This window comes from Vidua chalybeata, chromosome 1 (genome assembly GCF_026979565.1).
Source record: "Vidua chalybeata isolate OUT-0048 chromosome 1, bVidCha1 merged haplotype, whole genome shotgun sequence".
Taxonomy (NCBI): Eukaryota; Metazoa; Chordata; class Aves; order Passeriformes; family Viduidae; genus Vidua; species Vidua chalybeata.
This window is the reverse complement of record NC_071530.1, coordinates 140,090,292-140,112,954: the sequence shown is the minus strand read 5'-3', so window position 1 is coordinate 140,112,954 and position 22,663 is coordinate 140,090,292. Positions and strand designations below refer to the sequence as shown.

Sequence of the window (22,663 nt, the reverse complement as noted above, 5' to 3'; positions counted from 1 at the left end):
AGAATAGAATAATTTCTCCTTGTTTAAGATGCAGCTCTTAAGTGAATTTCCTCCTGAATTTCTTTCCAGCTTTTTATACCTGAGTTTGAAGAACAATTCTTGCAGAAAGACTACCCTCTGAGGTATCAGGAGGATTAATGTCTGCTAGGACCTACTATCTGTAGGCCTTATGTGCAAGTCAATTTTGTTCTTAAACATGCATCTCATGTGTTTTGTGTACTTTAACACCAAAAACATTTTCATTTACTTTCTTCCCTGTCTCCTTCATTTAAAAACATGCCCTTGGAACATCCAGGACACAGTATGAGCTGAGAAATATGCAGTTCAAACTATTCACAAGAGACCCTCATCTCAAACTCATTCAGCAAGCAGCCCTAAGATACCAGTCATATTTATCTAGTCGTAACAGAAAAAAACCATGACCATTCAACAAATCTCCCAGTCAGGATTCTTGTTAACCCAAACCAATAATGGACCGTCGCAGAGCCTTCCTAAATTGATAAAAATCAGCCTTGGGATGTGTCGGGGTTTGCTTGCTTGGAATGACCCCAAAATCGTAGAAGTCCTTGTTCCCCTAGCCCAGTAGCTGAAGAAGAGGTCTGGAATGCGTGAAGTCGAGTTTTCAAGGTTGTTTATTATTTCTTATCTGTAACTTTCTCTCTCTGACCTGCCAAGGTCTGCCTAGTACCGAAGCCATGGCAGTCTCCCTCGAGCCCTGGGCAACTCCCACATTATATACTCAAAACTACATGTTGCATATTTACAGATTTTGCACCAATGCCCACCACCTATGTTAAATAGTGAATCTCTACATTAAACCAATAGAAAAGTGTCACCATCGCACCAAGACATGGAGGACAAGAAGAAGGAGAAAAAAGGCTAGGACACGCCCAGATTCCTCCATCTTTTACCCCTGAATTACATTCTAAAAACCCCCAAATTCTGCTTTTCCACCCTGTGGCAATTCACCTATTACACTACTCAAACCCTTTTGGCTTGTAATTCCTCATATAGAGTTGGCAGCCTCTCCCATGGGCTAAAATCGAAGCCACAGGTGTTTCTGACTTCTTGCCAAGGTCCCCAAGCCCTCTGCCAGGGTTTCGAGACAGCCAGGGCAGACAGAGGGATGTCCTGGACTCCAACAGGGATGCAAAATTGGGTTCTCAGAATTTAGTGGGCCTATATCTCCATTTCTGGTCTGAGTAATTGTCTGAGTTTCCACAAACCAAATTTGAAAATAAATGGCACTACCTATGAGGTACCTAATGAAACAAACAGATAAAAGGGTTCCAGGGCTAAAGAATACCCCAACTGCTTCAGCATAATCCTTCTTTACATAATTCATAGCATCTTCATTATAAACTGAATATAATTTTATCTCTTTACCAGCACTTGAAAGTGTAATTTAACCTTATTAGTTATACAATGGCAGTAGATTCACAGTTTTGAAATAAAGGTGGCCAGTGGACTATTTGGTACAGTTCACTACAAAGCTGAACAAAAGCTTACCGGTGGTCCAGGAGGTCCAAGGGGACCCTTATTGGCTTCTGAACAGGAACAAGCATGAGGAAGGGCAGGGCAATTTTCCTCATCTCTCTATGAAAAGGTTAAGATAGGAGAAGAATGATGTGCAGAACTTCAAATGCTAGGTATTTTATCAATCTAAGACACAGTATTTAGCACAGTCTAAGACACAATACTCAAAAGCACCCACTTGATTTAGAAACATACATCTAGTTGACTTTCAATAGGACAAGTAATCCAAACAGAGATGAACATTTTTAAAAACTTTTAAGCATCCATTCCCAATAAAACATTTGTCTCAACAAAGTAGAAAATAAAAGGTAAATTCTACAGTTATTGAAAGAGGTTTCTTACCAAGCCAGGAAGTTCACAGCATTTGTCTCGATTGGCCCATGAGGTAGCACAAATAATGTCAAACATCTGTAACTGCAGCTGTTTCAAAACAAGGGTGATGTAACATATGACTGTTAGATGTAAGATCAGTGCAAAACGGAGCCATCAGCAAGCAAAGCCAACTTGATTCAAGCACTCAGATTAGACAAAGGCTTTTGACTTTGAGCAGCAAGCCACAAATATCACACTTAAATGGTAAATCCACTGCTTCGACCGAATGTATGTCCAACCAATTCATCTGAACTATCAGACATTACATGAATTGAGCAAAGCTGTTCAAGGTTAAATGATGCATGCATTTGTTGAATTTTCCCCCACTCCTTGCTTAAATTCTTTACTTTGCCCAATGGTGTATTCCAGTATATTTTTATAGCAAAAAGGACATCAAGAGTCAGGCGAAAGAGAGTTTAGCTTCTCTGAATAATTCCTCTTGACCCTCTGGTCTGCTATTCATATTTTATCTGGGACAAGGTCTTCTGTAGACTATTACTTATACTGGAGCTGAGCCACAAATAATATTTCTCATTTTTTCCAGTTTAATTTTGCTTTAGAATATGCCCTCTCTTATCTGTATTATCCCCAGGCAATGATAGCTTAAGAATGGGGAAAAGTTTGGTCACCACGTGACAACTTTGGGCAGAAAATAAAATTCCCATCACAGGTCTGGGAACATGATTTGGACAAGAATTTAATCTGCAAGAATACACACATTTGCTGAAAATAGTGGCTGCTAGATACTCAGAAACAATATACTAAATAGGACTCAATGGTAAAACCAATTATCTCCTTTACAGCCCTTACTGAACAAAGGGGTCTACAGAGATGAAGTTTTCTTCTGTTACTATTTCTATTCTTTTTCCATGTCTTGTTTATGTGCATACTGAATAGAGAATGGTATGGAACAGAACATCCCATCAAATTAACCCCACATGTTAAAAAATTCAAGGAACTGCTAGAGACAGAATGCTGGGTTTGTTCCCATTATTTTCAGCGACATTATTTTAAGATCAGAACAGAGGAATGAATTTTAAAATTTTCTTATAACTGCATTGCTTCTAAAGCTGTTAAAATGAATTACATATGTGCACCTTTGGTTTTGCCTCATTTTTTTCCTTATAAAAGTCAAATATTATATTTTAAATAAAGGCACACTTTCATATAAATAGACATTCTCCTCACCTGCCAGCAGATTAGCTGGTTTGTAGATTTGCTGTACTACAGATGCAGAAACAATGAGCTGGCACCATGCAAAACACCTCAGACAGCTGAAGTGCAGCATGAAGGCAGCATTTGGACTCTCAGTTTGGCTCCATGGAGATCCACCCTGAGTCCAGCAAGTCTGTGTCCATGTCTGTGTCAAATGGAAGCTGGCTCCACGTGGAGCCACTTAGTCTCCCTCTTTGCTGCACATCCCTAAGCTCCTAACTCCAGGAGGCCTCAGTAGTGCAGCAGCAGATAAAAGTGCAGGCAGATAAAAGTACACTGCTCTGGGACACAGAATACCTGGGCATTTGCATGATACTGCTCTTAAGCAAATCAGACATCCCAGAAGTGGGGTACAGCAACACCAGAGCTGGTTCTGTAGAGTTCTTAGGTTCAGAAGTTTAGTTGCATTGTCATTTTGTTCCATAACCCAGTCCATCCCGAACTATTCTGTTATCCTGAACAATGGTAGGATGACAAAATTTATAGACAGGTGTGTACATGTATTCATTTTGTCTGGACTAGGCAATCTGGACATCCATAGGAATAAAGTATGTTGGTGTAAATTAAAGAGCAAACAGACATTTTCTAAAATGCTGTATTCACCAACCAAATGTTGGATGACTCAGTATTCTTTTTTAAAAACATTATGTGTGTTACTCTGACTCAAGCTAAAACTGAAAACAAAGCTTCCTTTGCTACTCTTAAACATTTATTCATAAGTCTATGCATTCATAGTGATTTTGCTTTCTAAATATCCAGCCCCACAAACAGAATCAGTAAGGTGGAAAAGTCCTCATCTAACCAGGTTGCAGCTCTGCAAATGTTTCTCAACAGACCACCTTAGACAATACTATTAATAGTACATATACATGCAAGCAAACAAGGCTCAAAGAGGAGGAAACATCAATAAAGAGAAGGTCTGTGAATTGTAGATAATGTTTTAAAGTTGGGCCTTTCATTAAATCCCACTGAAGGAATAGAAAACATTACTTGCTGCAGGTCCCAGTCAGGTTTCACTGCTCTGGCTACGATCTAATCCTGAGATGACTCATTCAGGAGTGTTAAAAGGATTAGGCACCTTGAGCCTAATCCCCTTTTTGATCTATCTATCTATCTATCTATCTATCTATCTATCTATCTATCTATCCGTCCATCCATCCATCCATCCATCCATCCATCCATCCATCCATCCATCCATCCATCCATCTTTGCCTGTTCATTTTACCATTGCACACTGCATATATTGATGGGAAAGAAAACTCTGGTACAATTATATTTTCTCAAAATTGAAATGTCTGGCAAAACTCAAATGACTGCTCTGTATTGATTTATTTTAAAAATACACTAAAAACATTCCAAGAATGCTAAACTGTTCCATGTGAATACAATTAGAGCAAAACATCCACAATTTTGTTCCAAAGAAACTGTCTGCTTACTTTTATTTTCTGTAATAAGCATCTCTAAAACTGAGAGATCTACTAATCTAGTAACTGTTCTGAGAACTTCTATCCTGCCTCTTACTAGATTCCTTTGATGTTCTCCAAATTTTGGAGTAGGAAACCAATTCATTCATGTCTTAAATGTGACTAAAGAAGTACTGCACCATATACATAAATTGTGCAGAATGGAAACTTCAGAGGATGGTATTTGGGTGCTTTCTTAATTTGTTTCTAATTTGGTATATATTATAATACTAGAAGAGAGCTTAACCCTACTAAAGAATTTTCATCTTCATCTACACATTTCTAATCTTACATCAGCTTTACAGTTCATTTGAACAAAATCAAATTTTTCAGTGAGTGGGCAGTCTGATTTTTTTTTTATAGATTCCTATGTTCTAACAAAAGACATATTTCTTTCCACTTCTTTACAAAGGCTTCTCTAATTCCAAGATTTCCTTAGTCTGTCTTTTTCTGTTTCTGTTGGAATGTGACTACAAAGATTTCTCTGTGTAATTGTCTTTCCAGGCTTCATATAATTATTATCCATCAATTTGAGTCCTAAAAGCTCTTTCTTTTCATACAGAGACATATTCTGAGGGCTTATTTTTTACTAAACAAGAGTATTTCCATACATTAACAAGTAAATACATATTTGAAACCTCATTCTTATTCAAGTCAATCCTTGGTTCAAGGTTGACATTCTCTGCTAAACTCATTCCAGGGTCAAGAAAGTTCAAGGAAAATTAGCAAACATTACTACACACAAAAAAGTCAAAACTGAAAGACACGCATTGGTTGTCATGCAGAAAGAACAATCAATTACTGCTTCTAGGAGGATAATTTCAGAGGAATGAATGAGCACTTAAACTGGGGGAGAGGGGAGACCTCTCACACTTAAAATGTCTTATAAAAGAGCTAGGTATACTAAGATGGGAGCTCTTGGGGACAGCTTGTGCAAAACCAGTTCAATTTTTTTGTGAACAGACAGTGAATTAAGGGGCAAACAAAGAATCAGAGAGAATAAGAGACATGGGGAATAATTACAAAATATTTTAAAAATCAAAGTTTAAATCATTCCAGGAAAAGGAGTTATACATGATATTACTCTATGTAATTATTTTTGGAACACAAATAATATCTGAATGTATCAACTGTGTTTACATATGTTTTTGAGAATAAAATTTCAACAATAATGATCTTATTATTTCATTTATTAAAATAATTAAAAACAGATTTTGCCGAAGTTGACAACTACTACAGGCTTTTGCAGAATTTCTGAAATGCTGGAACTTTACTATTTAAAATATAAATTCACTTGGCTTCCAGTTGAAACTGACTGCAAAGTTCACAAACAGTTGGTTTTTAGGATATTTTAAATGTTAGACAGTGTTGTTACTGTTCCACTCACCGGTGCAGAATTGTCTCTTGGTCCTCTGGATCTCACCATCCTCCCCAGTACTTCTATGCCATCAGAACTTATATTCCCTGCTGCATTAATGGTCTTCTCTCCCACTTCCTTGCAGTCAATAATTATCTTGGCCGTGGTCTTGCTGATAACAACATGCAACTGAGCAAAAGAGAAGATGTTTTAATGTACAAAGGAGCAGATGAGATACATATGCTCTTTCCTTGGGAAAAGGGGGGCATTTTTTGAAATGAGCTCCTAACTCTATGTTTGCTAATGAAACTCAAAGAACACTCCAAAGCAAATAACCTAGATAACCTCTAGTGGTCCCATCCAACCTGAATTATTATGATTGTAAACTGTAGAATTAATTTGGTTTATTTATCTACTTCTGGAGCATCTGCAAAGAAATTGTCAACTTATATAATTTATTCAATAAATAAATAATTTGTCCCAACAGAAGATCTGCACAATGTTCATTTACCACTCAGATCCCACAGAACCTTGATTTATGTGGTTATTCCTTGTACAGGGCATTGGATTTCACCATTACACCCATTATAGCCAGCCATTTGCAGAAGCCGAAACTAAGCAGTAAAATTTAGTTTGTAAATTATATATTGACAGCAAACACTGCCATAGTGAAGTTTTTACACTGAAAAAAATCAAATCACATCAACTGCAGTACAGAAAGCAGAGCACAACTAAATTATTTCCTTCTGCCTTGATCACACTCTGTTGTCCCTCAATGATGCAGCAGAGACACTCCCAGTAGGGAGGACTAGCTACAACTGTCCTGTCATGAGCAAGCTCTCAGGGTTTTTGTTTGTTTGTTTGTTTTGTTTAGGAAGGATCCAAACATCAGGAAAGAAAGTAAACGACAAAATTGCCCTCCAGAACAAATAGGTGCTACAATCCCAGTGCTGCTTCACCTGCTTTCAGAAAGAATGTTAAAAGTTCTCAAATAACAAAAGAAAGTTCAACATGGCATAACTCTTAAAATATATTTTAAAATTACAACTGATTAAAAAATATATTTTTCTTTCCTGGACATTTTATTTTGAATGACACTGCCAATCCAAATCTTAAAAGGAAAAGTTCATTTATTTCTAAATTACTTTTCAAGATATGTATTTCTAAATGAACTCTAAAATACAGGCAAAAAGTATGAGATGAAAATTTAACACATCAGCTTTGTGAAAAAATTATGATTTGTTTAATGTTAACCTAATACTGCAAAGAGACATATGACAGTAAGGTAGGTGATGCAAAATACACTTTTTTTGGCAGTAATTGACCTCATGAAATATGATTTGGAAACATGAAAAACTCACATGTTTTTATTCAGAGTGCTTTTTCTCCCTATTGTCACTACTAACCTTATGAAAACTCCCATAAAATATCTTCCTTATTTCAGGACCTTCAAAAGTTACAGTTTGAAAATCTCCTTTGTAGTCATAGTTAAAGAAAGTCAGAGTTTTTCCACCATCTGTGTGAGATCAAAACGAAGGGCTCTGCGTTAAAGAAAGGTTCTGATACAATATTTGAAAGAGTCAATTTGCAATTAACAAAGCAGACCAAAGATAACAGCTCAAATGTTAGTAAAACACATTCATAAACAACATACTGACCTGCATGTAACAAGTTATATCAGAGAAATGCTCTTTCCTGGTTTGACAGGAAGGATGGACCAGCAGTTCTGAGTCTACCTCACCCATATCTACCTGGTTCTACTCTCTCATTCATTCTCTGTGAGAGTTGGACAAGAAAAACTCTTCCTCAAGCTGGCTAAATGCCTAATTCACACCTATTTCAAGCTGACAAACTGGCAGCTATCAAGAACAGGTATAACAATAGCTTCACCTTCTCAACAGCAAAACCTTGTAAATTATAATCCCTGTTTCACAATTGTGAAAGTAAAACCAAGCAGAAATGAAGAGCCATCTGGAGTTCATGTCCGTGGTCCTAACTCTTCACCAGACTGCATTTCCTCTACATATGCTCCCAGTCCCACTGGCTTATATCAAGACAGATTTGATCGAATCAGATTCAAAGCACTGGAAATCTTAAATGCAGATGAGTACCTCACATCAAATTGCATCTAGTACAGATGCTTGGAATCCAGTTTAAAGCAGTTAGCTCAAAATTTGACTCTAACTCCAAATTAAACTCAGTTAAATTGAATCTAAGAACCATGCATTAGAAATTATTCCCTGCCAGATTCAGCTGGTTGTTCTGGCAGCAGATTGAAACACTGGCAATAATAAAACTAGACACAGAATTAATCACTTGTATAGTTAAAATCACTGATAAAACACAAAACACATACTATCTAAAATAACTCCAACCAGTGGTTCATAGGCTTCATTTAAAATCTCCCACAGAGCAAAGGGCTCCTGAGGTGTGTCCGGCAGTATCCGAAAGAGAAACGTGATGGTGTAATCAGAAGGGAGACCTTCAGGATGCAAATACCTGTAAGAGAAAAAATGGCTTTGAAACTGAAACAATGCTAAATCTGGTGATTTACTCATCAGAATTTCCCTCGGCATGCTTTCTATTACTCTGTATATTTCCTTATAAATCAAGAATGAAAAGTGATATGTGTCTATAAAAACTACTCAACTTGATAACTCTAAAAGAATGCTTATGAAGAAAGTAGAAGTTATTGTCTCCCTTGAAATTTACAAAATTGACCTTAAAATTTAACTTTTTTTTTTAAATTTGAAGAATAAATCAGAGGTCAGTTCGAAGTAAAGCTGAAATTAATTATATTTAAAGCTTTTAACAAACAATAGCCACTCTCAAGACCTTTGAAATTGTCTGATTTAGGAGACAATGGAACTTGCTTGGAAAACCAGTCTCAATAGACATGTCCTTTGTCATTAAACCATTACAAATGGATTAAAATTAGGAGTGACAGACTGTTATAGGAAGCTTTATAAAATATAGAGAATGGAGTTCATACATTTGAAAGCCAATACAAAAGAAAGTGAAGTCAGAACAGATCACATACTGAAATACAATCTGGTTTCCTAGAATTTATGTAGAAGAGAGAGGAAGTTTATGATATAAAAGAAGTACTTTATGTAATTTGCAAAAATTCATTATTTCTTACTTCAAGTTTAATTTAACGCTTTGTTGTCAAATCCCAAAGTGAAACATTTGGACATGTCTGAGACAACTGACTGTGTGTTAAATGTTAATGAGTCTGATTCCTTAAAACTGTAGTAAGGGTATCTGAAAGAGGTCTCAAGAGTTGTTCAAACAATTTATTTTCCCCAAATATGACCCATTCCTTTTTAAGTGTTTCTGGCACATCGTATGAATCATGCTGAAAAGAGAGTTAACATGATATATCATCAATATATTCTGCACAGTGTCAGTAGGTGATCAAATGTGATGTTACACTGCCCATTTCCCATAGAGAAAGAGGGGGAACTCAATAGATAAAAGAAAAAAGCCTTTACAGTGTGTCTATTGTACAAGAATGAAAGCTAATTCAATAAGCAGAGTGGGTTAAATGCAAGGTTTGGGGATACAAAGCTCAAAAAGGAAAATAAAATTAATGGCATTCAGTGCACAGATGAAGTGACAAAGCCAAGTGGTATTTTTCAGACATACCTGTGGATCATCAAGAGAAAGGTGTTCTCTGAACCATGAAAAGGAGTGAAAGTCTAATGAAGCAGTAAGACTGGGCTGGGGTGGCAGCTAGAGAATAGCATATAAAGGCAGCAGATCAAATTAGAAAGAAGCAGAAAGGGAAAAAAGAAGTGAGAAATATTAATCCCGTGACATTTCGGTCCATCAAGGCCCAGGAGGAAACAAAACAAAGAGAATGTGAAATAGCACCAAGAAGTACAGCTCCAAATGAAACACAACAGGACAATCACACACTCTGATGATATCTAATATAAACCTTCAATTCCCCACTATTTTTCTTTCTTATTTATCTTAGCTAAAGAATATTTTTTCATTAACCTTCCCACGTGTAATCCATCAGAGCCACTGCTTCTCTCTGGTGCCACTTAAAATGGAGTAGGGCTCTGGACTGAGAGGAATCCAACAAAACACAGACACTGTTTATACAAGAAACAGGGTTTCCATCACTTCCTCTCTGAGGAATGACAGTAAAAGTTCAGTCAGGAGATTCTTCATGGCCTCCTCCATAACCCTCCCAAGACACACTCCCTGTGACTGGAAGATGTCCTGCCTCCCAGGAGTACAGATGGGGTTCACACAGACTCGCTTCAACGCAGGGGTGTTAACCTTCCCCTGTAACCAGTGGCGGGACATAGATTGCAGTAGAAGTCACTGAGGACAGCTGAAGCAGGCTCTCATTCTGACCCTCGTTTCAAGGACATGCTGAACTCTGTGAGACTTCAGCCTGCATTCCAGAGGCACCCTTCACAAACTGCTGCAGATTGGAATCTGCCCAGACATGGGCCTGCACGAAATTGCCAGGTGTTACACAGACACAAGCCTGAAACAGGCTCGTGGGAAAACCAAAACAGCCAGTGGGCTTACCTACTTTTACCTACAATTGTTCTTTTTGAATTAAATTGATTGAAGTGTCAGAGCACCAAACTGTTTTTCTATTCATCAGTATATTGCAGATATACACTAGCACCTCTGCACTTCTGACTTAAAAATACTAGTCCCTGAAATGAATAATTGCCTGCACTATAAAATTATCTTCATGTGTTTTTTGAGTATTTATATGTGAATACATACTTGGTAGGCTGGGATACCAAAGCATCCTTGTGCAGTCTGTAACATGGGAAAACATTAAATGTGCCAGGTTCCATGGAAACCCCTTCCACAGCTGAAAACTCCTTTTCAACCAAACCAAACATTTCCATCATTTTAAATCCTGGAAGATATCAAAAAGTATATTTTATTAATTTAAATTAATACTGCATTAGAGGATACAAAAAAAAAAAGACAACTACAATTGTATCTAAGAGTTTCATTGCCTGTTAGCGTGAAGGGAAATGTATTGCCTAATACTGTGAAAATAATGTATTGAAAATGATTCAATAAGTCAGAAACAAAAATGAACACAAAAATACTGTACCTGCAAAATTATTGCCATCTTTAACTACCAGTGGGCAGGCTGGAAAGGAAAAAAAAAAAAGATATACTTAAGAATACAAGAGATATCCTACTGAATCACAACAATCATGCAGTTAGACTTAAACTCAGCACTCCACCCCCAAGAGCAGCAAAAGGAGAGGTTGGGTAGGAAGGACAGGCAAACCTGGCCACTTTCTACTCCATTCTGTCGTTGCTTCTCAGGATCCCCAAGGGTTGTAGCAAAGATATTAAGGAGTGCTCCCTGTGTGCTCCATATAATATATTTTTATGGATTTCTTGTCTGTTAATTTGTCTAAGGCTCCCTATAAACCTGCCTTCACAACCTCTTCAGCAATTTCAAATTTATTGGAAAAAAAGCAACAAATTCGTTGCCTGTTGCATAAAATAAAGTATGTCTTATATGGGGATTTAACCAAGTGTTCCCTAATTCTCTGTTTGTGAGCTTCTCCAGCCTAACCCATCTCAAGTTCAAGTACTGCAGCTGACATTCTCTGTACCTTTTCAAACTCCACTATAGTTTCCATGAGCAAGAGAAATCAGAACAATCCCTAAGATGTGTGCTCTCATTTTAAATAGCTGTAAATCTGATTTACACATTTCTTTTGGCAGGGAAGAAAGGTCACTAATATATTCCAGGAAAGGTGTCCTGGGAAATCAACAAGCCCAAAGCAGCATATCAACCAAATATGGCACCCCAGGATGCTCACATTTGAAGATCACTTAGAAAACAAGCACAAGTGACCAATAAATGATACTGTTGACAATTGTCAATGTTTAACATTCTCTCTACCATTGAAAGTAGAGCTCATGGTCAAAATCTCACAAGCAACATTATTGCTCACAAGCAATTTGTGTGTGAGCTCACAAGCAACATTATTTTTACTTACCAGCTCTTGCAATTCAGTCTCATGATAACTCACAGCCCTGTGCACAAGGACTCCTTACAGTCACAAATGGTTCATATCATAAAACTACACAGTGCCTGCTTCCTGGCTTATACACAAGGAAATATATTGTGGGCACACACCTAAAAGCATGTGAATTTCTGACCAATAATCATTAAGTGTTGCTCTGGAATGTCTATTCCTTAATTTTCATAAAGAGGCAGAAATGTGGCTTTCTCACAGATTTCAGAATTTGCATGTGTTTTATGCTTTTGCTTAGGCTACAACTCATCTACTTCATAACAAAAATGTTAATGATTGAATCTCTATTAATAAATTAACCATGTGACTTGAATAAGAATGAATGTAGCTAGCAGTATTCTTACAGGGGGTTAAAGTAGCCTAGAAAATAAAATATAATTATCTTTAATGATTCTGAAATGTCAACAACAGTTGAAATGAGTTTTTGACAACAAGTGACTGTATTCTAGCTTTACAGAAACAGCCATTAATTATTTTGAAGTCAAAACACCTTCATTTCCTTAATCTTCTGCGGAACATTATAAAGTCAGCACTAAATTATATTAAAAAGATCAAGAATTTGTCTTAATAGAAAATTAACCTCCGCAGTATTTAGCAGTTATTTTAGAAAGAAACATAAATCAAAATGGCTAACTTGCTGATGCAGTTTCACAAACAAAAGTGATCAGCTCATCTTCAATCTTTGTAAAGGCATCAAAGTCATCCACGAAGAAGACATGTCTTTCACTGGGCTTGCTGCCAATATTAACTAACTCTGAATAGTCAGCATCAGCCACTCCAATAGCAAAAAAGGTAAAACCTGTAAAACAAAAAAGAACATTCCTGTGCATCATTCATTTTGAGAGTGGAAATACAATATGAACATAACTGTATTTGCACTGACTCCTTTCCTGATTAAACACCAACTTGGACATTTAATTATTACCCTATAGCATGAGAAAATTCACTTATGTAATGTAAAATAAAAGGAAAACATTCTCTGTGAAATATTTCTTCTGGCTATTTATCCTTAATTAGTTAAAATTAAACTTTAAGCATTTTCTTGAAGATATATGACTACTCAGTAGTTTAAAGTTTTAGCATAGGTTTAAATGCATTTACAATTTAATTTAATTTAAAATTTATTAATACTGTAATTAATGATATTGTATTACACAAAAATATCCATGTATCAAGCACAGAATAAATACAAGGTAGACAAATTAATTTCCTGCAGGTTCTTTACAGATTTTTTCTGTGCCACGTGCTAGTACATATATTATTTCAAGGCACTGCAGCCTCATGAGTGAACACTGAAATAAATGCATTCTCATTTCATCAGCAATTTAACTGCACTGGTTGCATCTGTTCTGTATATTTAGTATGAATATTTTTCAAAATATGAGCCTGACTTAAAGGATTTAAATCAAATGGAAACTGTACCCTACATGCTTCAGGAGCAACAAAAGAGCCATAAGTTTTTCAACATTTTCCTTTCCATAAGAGATGAAGGAAAAAACCTCTCTACATCAGGCTGAATACAGTTAATGGATATACTGTTCTAGCATGGCTCAGTCACAAATTTATTCCAGTCAAGTATTATCTTTAAGTTTGGATGAGAACCAGGGGCATATATCACCTTCTACAGAGCTTTTAGCATAATAAAACTTTGACTTAATACATTAGAACAATATCTTCAAGTCTCATCCAAGATCAGCACCTCTCTGTGCCAGCCTCCATCACAGATGTCCATCAGTACCTGCTCTAACCTATCTGCAGCCTCACTGTGCAGCACATTCCAGGGGAAATGGGAGAGGGGAAGTCGAGTGCCACATCCCAGCAACTGAACCCTTACAAAGTGCCATCTTCTCTGGAGGCCATTCCCAGACCTGGAGCTAATAATGCAACTGCAGGACTTACCTGAGAGATGAACATTTTCTGTTCAGCTTAGCCACAAACTCAAATTTATTCACAAATACACAGTTTTCTTAACTGCTACTTAAAACAGGTCATGCAAGCCCACTATTTTGTCATATGCTTTATTGATGAAGCCCCTGCACTCAGCATCTAGCAACAAAACAAGGAGGCAGCCAAGCTAGACAATTACATGTGGTTTCAGAAATCAGTGAACTATACTGGGAACTTCATGGCTGCCAAAGCTAAAAGCAAATAAAAGCCACAAATGTAATTTCTCTTCAGGTCACCTCACATTAAAAGGAAGATAGTTTTTTTCTTCCATCCTTTAGTTTTGTGCCAGGTGGCTCACTGTGCCCTTTCGGTTTTGGTACAAACTTCTACAACAATTAATCCATTTCTTACACTTAGACTCACAACATGGTGTGGCTGCTTAAAGTTCTAAAATTGAAGCTTTAAAAAAATTCCTAGAGGTAATTAGTGTAACATGAGAGCAGGTCAGAAACAGTATAAGAATTTTCAATGGACCTTTTGTGTAGAAAACAAAATAGTTCAATTTGCTCATAACCACTAGACTACATTTTATAGATGACAATCCAAATTCTCAGGATCATATTCCCCAACTTCTTCATTCTGGGAACAATTCCATTAACTACTACATGATTTTAGCACTGCTGCCAAAATGAAAAATAATTCCATTAATCACCAAAAATATCCAGAATCTAATCATACCCTAGTGATATTCCGTGTTTCTCAGCAATTGCTGTTTTCTTTAAAACTGAAAATCTGGAGGAAAGGCTATCCGTACCTTATGCCCTCACTTACTTAGATGCAATTCATGAGAAAAAAAGAACATGTGAGTTGTTTTTAAAACCACACAATTTACCATCTAGTTGCATTTCTCTGGAGACTTTGTTCACATCATCCTGTGATCGCCCATCAGTGATGACAACCAAAACCTTTGGAATGCCCCTTCTCATGCCTGCCTCTCCTGTAAATAAGATTTCTCGTGCATGTTTAATGGCTTTGCCTGTAACACAAAAATTGACATTGACTGTGATATAAATCCAATTTCTATTGGCTTCTCATATCACATGTTAGACATATATAAAAAGAGAAATCTGTTGTGTCCTGAGTAGTCAGACAATTTGTTCATTCTGTATTTGTTAAAATCAAGATTTAGAAAAGTTTGGTTCTGACCACAGCGTTTCAAGTTCTGATGGCTTTGTCCCTCCATTTTTCAATCCATAAGGGAAGACCACAAACATGATTTGTGTGGGTGTCCTGGGTTCAGCTGGGATCGGCTTCATTTCCCTCTTTATTGCTGGTACAGTGCTGAGTTTTGGACTCCATATGAGGCTAATGTTGATTATGGTGTTTTGGTTGTTGCTAAGCTGTGCTTACCCTGAGTCAAGGACTTTTCAGTGTCTCACTCTCTGCCCCTGAGCAGCTGCACAAGAGGACTGGAGGAGAGTGTACACAGGACAGCTGTCCCAAACTGGCCAAAGGGATACTCCATACTGTAGAACATCCTGCCCAGTGTATAAACATGGGGAGTTGGCCAGGAGGGGCCAATCCCTGCTCTAGAATGGGCTGGGCATCAGTCAGCAGGTGGTGAACAACTCTGCCGAGCATCATCTGTTTTTCTTGGGGTTTCTCTCCCTTTCTTTGTTATACCCCTTTTAATTACCATTGTATTTTACTTTATTTCAATCCTGAAACTGTTGTCTTAGCCCACAGGCTTTACCCTTTTCTGATTCTCCTCCCCATCCCACCAGGGATGGGCAGTAAGTGAGCTCTGTGTGGTATTTAGCTGCTGGCTGGTTTAGAGATAATAAAACTTTCCTTTTCTAGATTGTAGGGCACTGTCTACACTAACAACTGAGAATGTCATTGTAGTAAATTGAAAATTATTTTGATAATGATGAAACTGGATGCAATACAACAGCTGCAAGAAATTTCTGTGCAGTCTGAAAATAATAAAACATACGGTTTCCAACTAAAACAGATTTTAACCCTTTCAACCCTCATCTATAATTTCTTTATATCAGAAAGCTATTTTAAGGGATTAATTAAAATGGAACCTTAACAAACATCCTTCCCCATCCCAATCTTAAACATCCCACAGATGCTTAACTGTCCTGGCTTATATCCAAACAGACCCTCCACTCTCTCCAGTTTTCTACATGCTCTGCAAGCTCCCTCCCTCCCTCCCTCCCTCTCCCTTTTATCACTTTTCTGCTCACTTGGCAAGCTGATTTCATATTACTTTCCATTCCACCTTCTACTACCCCCAAATTAATTTGCTTTAGCCCTCCTGCCCCTCTCCCTGCCTCCCTGATCCTTGTTATCACTGTTGGTCAGTGGGGTGAATATGCGGCAGTAGGGGCTGAAGTGTGTAAACTACAGATTACAGAGACTTTCTATTTCAGAATTTCAGAGCCCAGTCTTTCATCTACAGTGTGGAGACAGCATGTTATCACTGGTTTTGCAGTGATTAATTAAACCATTTAGCAAATGGGAAATAAATACTTCTTAGAGAAGCAGGGAAAAAAATCTGCATTACAAGCACATCCTTTCTCACCTGTTTTTGTATTTCCTCCTTTGTATGCTATACGCTGAATAGCTTCAAGAAGAGTCTCTTTCGTTTTGTATGCATTCAATTTAAATTCTGTCCTGGGATCATCAGTAAACTGAATTATTGCCACCTGTGCACATAGAAGATGTTCATTACAAAAGCACCACCCACTGTGCAAGCAAAAAGTAGGTGAATCTGACCACTTAAAACAAGGATTTATCTTGTAACTTTGCTTCATCTTTAAATTGAAGCCAGACTTTTTTCCTCTTTAAGAAAGCTTTCACTAAATAAAGTTCAATTTTACTGTCTCCAACCTTGGCAACCATCTAACACTTTCTGGTTTCATTTTGCAGCAAACTGGATGAGAACAGTAATACCCACTTTGGCAGAAGCATTCTGTCAAGCCCAAAAGCAAAATCCTGGTTACAGGTGCTCACATGTGTACAGTTATTCATACTCAGAACTGCTGGGACTTAATTCAGTCTCCATGAATTAATAACTGCACATAAGTAACTTAAGCTAGGGAGCAAGAATGAAGCAAATAATAGAAAGATTCAGGAATATATTTTGAAATATTGCCTCTGTCAAATATGACACTACTGAGTTAAGACCCTGTATTACAATACTGTGCACTAAACTCCCACAACTCACAAAGCATATATTGGTCTTCATATTCCAGAAGTGGTGCCCCTCATTTAAAAGGAGCTATTGTGTTTAAACTTGTGACAAAGTTTCTGAAGCACCATTAACTATATTTTGGAAAAATGGGTGTATAGTAAGAAACAGTAAAAACTAAGTATTCTTCAGGGTTTGCACAAGTTAAAATTAATTTCCAATGAGATCCCAAACCATATATTATACAGGTAACACTTGAAACAGTAACGTATTTGCCATTAATATGTTCTGGAGCACCTCTCTAAATGAATACATAAATGGAACAATTGTTGCAAATTTTATTTCAAGCACTGTAGATTCTCTAGAGTGTGTGATTTAAAATAACAGAACTTTTAATTTTCCTTATCAATGCCATTCTTAGTTTATTTATAAATAAACACTACAATGATTACCAAAAACATTAACAAACTCAAATGTCATTAGAATTAGAGGAGACTGAAATGATACTTAGCCCTCATGCTGCCAAAATTTATATTGAGAATTTAACATATGGTGTGCATAAAAAGATACTGACCTAGAGCAGTTTATATTTTCACTGAACTGTGAAATGATGTCAGTTACTTCTTGATTCATTTCACTTCTGGTCTAGTCTGAAATACCCTGTCAAGTCCATGCACCCTCCATCTCTGCACCCGTTGATTACCTGTGTTCCATCAGGACCAATCTTATCCAAAGCTCCCACAGTGCTATAAAGGAAGTTAATTATCTTATTGAAATTGTCATCTCCAATACTCCATGACCCATCCACCAGGAATGCCAGATCAGCTTTGGCTGCTTTGCACACTGAGGAAGAAAGCAAGAATTTTGGAATTAGAGCAATGCCTCAACTCCTCATGAAAGCTCAAAAATCACTTAAGAAAATGCAACCATCATGAAAAGCCCTTGTTTAATGTTAGTTAATACATGTTAGCTCATAATGTTAGCTTTAGTCAACAAACCTGCTGGCATTGACTTCAGTGCAGGTGTAGAACCAGCTGAGCTCTGCAAGGGAGAATTGTCTGCACCAACGGATCCTATCACAGAACTCACTTCAATGATTCTTTAAAGTCTGGCCTATCATTTCTATTTTTATTTAGGTTTTTAAGTAAAGTCACACATATACAATGCCAGACTCCTAGCATGACACAGTAAGCAAGATGACAGAATTTCAACTGTGGAGGTTCCCACTGGGAAAATATTCCATTCATAAAGTTACCCTAAGGTCTGCAGTGTCTAATGCACTTCAACTGCACTGTGTAGGAGCAATGCAGGTTTCACCATCTCATCTGATTCCAGCATGTTTTTATGCAAAATGGCCTGCAAGAGTTGTACATTTGCTCACACAAGTTGCTCACTCTTTCATGGGAACTGGGAACCTTCAACACTTCACAGAAATCCACAGAACTGCTTGGAGTCAGAAGTAAACTGTCTCAAACCAAAGTTACATTTTTCAACATATTTCATCATCATATTTCATCTAAACCCAGAGAATAGGACAAGAAGATACAAACCTGTATTTTTAATTTTCTGTTGATTACTCCTGGGATAACAAAAACCCCTCATTTTCTCTTCCTATGCAGTTCTAAACACACACATATACAAGGTCTTTTTTCCCTGCACTTGTGGGTTAAAGTCTCAATTTATACATCAGTTTGGTCCACAGACTTCAAGCTGATGTATTTGATCCTCAGTCTTCACCAATAATGCTCCTCTCACAGCAATATTATATGCCTCTGTACAAGATATGACACCTTCAAATAATAATAAAAGGAAGTCTGCATTTAAAGAGGAGAGTCCGAATATTGCCCATACTTTTCACATTACATAAAGTAGACATATTTTAAAATAATGCTGCTTTTGAAGTTTAATGATCCTAGGATAATTAAACTGTCTGCTTCAGTTGCAAAATGTATATAGTTCAGGAGTTGTGGAAAAAGGAAGTGTCACATATGTTAACCCCCCTTTCAGCAAATTTTAACAGTACAACAATGAGGTCAGATTTTTGGCTCATTAAATTTAAGCCAGCTGCCTCAACAATGTTTCTACAGCAAATGCCTTGTGAGATCTGCTCCCCACAGGTCTAAAATACCATCAGAAGCAGAAAAACATTGCATCAACACTTTAAAATTACTATAAACTCACACATGTAGCACTTACCCTCTTTTGCAGGTGGGATTGTAGGTGGTGGAGGTGGTGTTGAAGGTGTTGTTGGTGGTTGAGTAGGAAATGGTACTGGAGAATAAAAGAAGGAATATCCAAATATGCTTGAAAGCCCAATATCTAATAAACAGCATTTTCTACTCATCTCCACATGAAAATAATTCATTATCCCTAACCCACTAGTTATGCAATTGGAGATAAATGTAGGTGAGTGCACACAAGAAATGTCACCTGAAAGAGAATATTACTAATGCAAAACAATTAATGGCTGTATATCCAGTATGAATGATACAATATTACAACTGAACTACTACTGGAACTGTCCCTTTTTGAGATTCTCCAGTGTAGCAGACCATGTGCCAGCACTATTCTTGACCTAGAATCCATAACTCGTTTTGAAAAAGGTCTGTGTCCTTTTCCTTTCTCAACAAAAGTCCTCAGTAACAGAAAGTAGGTCTTTATTCACTCTGGAAGGAAGATCTTAGCCCTACAATCCAAAATGCAAAGACAGAGAGGAAAAGCAAGCCAGTGCCTGCACTCAAAGCAGATCACAGTCTGCCCTGATGAAGACTTTTCTGAACTTGGTCAAAGACCTTGTTATGCTTCCAGACAGAAACTCAGCTCTGACCCCAGCTCTAACAGGACTGTGGCTCTGTTGCCTGCAGCAACTTCTACTAGAGTTGCTTTATAGTTTCTGAAAGTGCCCCTCGCTCTTCTCCTGAAAATTGACATTGGAATTTCAACCTTGCAGTGACCTAGGTGAATTGGCAGCTTTTCTGAATGCAACAGCTTTATTTAGCACCTTTCAATACAGCCCAGCTGACCTCTCAGAGACAAAATGCACATGCATTGACTTCCACAACTCTATGGGAGGAAAAGCTTCCACATTAATTCAAGGGTTTTTTCCCCCATTTTCATTCAATATATTTAGCATAAGAAGCCACAGGTGACAGAACATCAGTACCTCAAGTAAGACTAAACTTAAGTTACTTTTATAGGCAATGGAGAGAGTTAGATACGGCAACCTGAGAAAAGGAACCTACATTTGGGAAAGATCAGTGCAAACAGGATTCATTACATGTCCACATCCCACTCTAGCTGATTGGGGTTTTCCCAATGGTTTCAGCAACAGAAAGGGCTAGGACTCTGAGACACCTACACAGAAGTAGTGCCCAGGACCTCCATGGCCACGACAATCCATGACCCCACTAAGAAAGGGTCACAATTGCTGTAAGGTGACTTTGAAGGCTGCTCTCAGCACCAAAGAGATGCAGGTCATCCTGAAGACTGTTTCCCTTCAAGGTGAGACAATAGTTTAGAGAAATTATCATAAACCATTGTTCTCAAATGGACATATGGCCCAAGGTGTGCTCTTCCTCATGTCTCCTAGCTCCCTGACCTACAGAGTTCATTAAACACAATTCCCCAAAAAGCAGGAGAAGCTTGGCTTTTTGCTCACTGCTCAGAGAATGAGCCCTGAACTAGGAAGAATTGGAGTCATGCACCTGTGCAAGTTTTTCCTATGTGAAAGCATGAATGTGGTAGGAAAAGAAGAAAAGTACAAACACTTTCTACCCTGAGAGAAAGGGAACAGCATTGTGGTGAAATTGGAAATGGGCTCAAAGAAAGATAAAATATTCGTTCTAGTAGTCCCATGTTTTATTTTACAGTATTTTGAATTCATGACAGCAGGATCTTGTCTTCATAAACAGCTGTGAGGATTGGGGGTTTTTTGCTTGTCTTGTATTACTACTAATAATAACTAAAAAGTCTGGTTGGTTTGTTTGTTTCAAAATACTTAAATAAATTGGGTTTTGAGGTCCCATTTAACTGTAAATTATTCAAACACTAGTTAATTTTAGTAAATAACAAGAGCTGCAGGAACAAAACTTTCTCTGTTTGCTCATTTTTCTGTATTTTTTTCCCCAGAGTCATAGATATTCTGAGTTTCCCACTGTGGGACTTTTTATGAAGAAAACTAAACCATCCTCCCTGTGTCACTCTCATCAGAAGTCCAATAGAGTTGCTGAATGTGGCTTAACAATTACTTCACAGCAGTGGTGTAAGAATCCTGCACATCTGTGGAGGAGTCACAATGCACTTGAAAAATTGATAGCTCAGCTAAATGAAATTGTAGGAATAGCACATGTGTGGGCAAAGGGCAGAAACCAAGAAAAGCAATCGAGCATTATTGCTGCTGGCTGAACCCTGTCTCCTCTGTTTTACTCACACGTTGTCTCCATGATGTTCACAGCAGGGCCCTCCAGCTCCTGAAGCTGTGTATGAACACTGATTTTATATTTCGTTCCAGGCATCAGCTCAAAGAAACAATGTCTAGGTGTCCCTCCACCAAGATTTACTTCTTGCTTTTTTCCATCTGGAATTACAAAAGAAATAATGAAAACTCTTTTTTTTTTTTTTTCTTTTCTGTTTTATTGAATATCGTGATTTAAATCATAAATAAGAAGAGTACATGACAGCATATGAAGGGTAAGAGGTTGGCATAAGTTAATAAACTATGTGCTGCCTTACTTTTGGAAATTGACCTCTGTGTAGAGGTCTCTGTAACATTTCATTCTTCATACTAAGTAGGAGCTGAGGAATGTGTCAAACATCTTCAGGAAAAAAAGATTAATTTTTCCCCATGCACTGAAGGCAATAAAAATCACTAACACTGTCATGAACAGGCTTTGGATCTAGTCCTAAATTATGAGAGCCTAACTAGAAATTGTTGCATTATGTAATTCTATGGCATCCTTTGTCTATGCCTCTGGTTCTCAGCATATGTAATGTCCTTGGTCACAACAAAAGAGACTGAACTAGATATCATATTCCAGCCACTTTGCAAGATGGTTAAGGAATAGCATTTACAGGGTTCCAAAACTGATTCTGCTAAATTCTGAACTGGAAAATATATTGACAATAGAAAAAGGCTGGGTACTGGAAATAGCATAAGGCATGTTTTAATAACAAGAAAAACTTTATCACCATTTAAAATCTGCATCAGGAAGAAGTTAAATACAAGCAACTGATCTCACATTTTGCAGAGTGTATAAAAATGACAAACAGTCACTCAATGCTTATCAGGTGTTATACTAGTACAAAAATATTTGATCACTGCCTGAACCAGACACACACCCGATTTGACAATCAAATCCCTTCAGGACAGATATTAACAAGAAACATTTGTTCACACTCTAGGTTGTTCTGCTCACATTTAGGTACTTCCAGCTCAGCTAAAACAATTCTGGCAGTTCTATATGAGAAAAGTATGATGTTGGCTAGCTCCCAGATAAGAGGGATGTCTGTGCTGTCTTGTGTGAGCGAAGATCTGCTATCTGAATAGCTTGTCTGTATTTCAGGGCTTCAAATAAACCTTATCACCATC

General features: G+C 37.4%; 1 protein-coding gene across 5 annotated transcripts in view; it reads right to left on the bottom strand.

Moving 5' to 3' along the window:
• COL14A1 (collagen type XIV alpha 1 chain) overlaps window positions 1-22,663 on the bottom strand; it is a 112,907-nt gene that overhangs the window by 26,016 nt on the left and 64,228 nt on the right. For all 5 annotated transcript variants that reach the window (XM_053953952.1, XM_053953795.1, XM_053953872.1 and 2 more), the window contains exons 24-36: window positions 21,506-21,652; window positions 19,273-19,347; window positions 17,780-17,919; window positions 16,468-16,591; window positions 14,770-14,913; window positions 12,625-12,789; window positions 11,045-11,083; window positions 10,702-10,840; window positions 8,300-8,442; window positions 7,350-7,459; window positions 5,974-6,132; window positions 1,879-1,956; window positions 1,510-1,596 (exon numbers count right to left, since the gene is read on the bottom strand). In XM_053953952.1, the coding sequence (XP_053809927.1) occupies window positions 1,510-1,596; window positions 1,879-1,956; window positions 5,974-6,132; window positions 7,350-7,459; window positions 8,300-8,442; window positions 10,702-10,840; window positions 11,045-11,083; window positions 12,625-12,789; window positions 14,770-14,913; window positions 16,468-16,591; window positions 17,780-17,919; window positions 19,273-19,347; window positions 21,506-21,652 (1,550 nt within the window). The remainder of the gene's footprint in view (window positions 1-1,509; window positions 1,597-1,878; window positions 1,957-5,973; window positions 6,133-7,349; window positions 7,460-8,299; window positions 8,443-10,701; window positions 10,841-11,044; window positions 11,084-12,624; window positions 12,790-14,769; window positions 14,914-16,467; window positions 16,592-17,779; window positions 17,920-19,272; window positions 19,348-21,505; window positions 21,653-22,663) is intronic.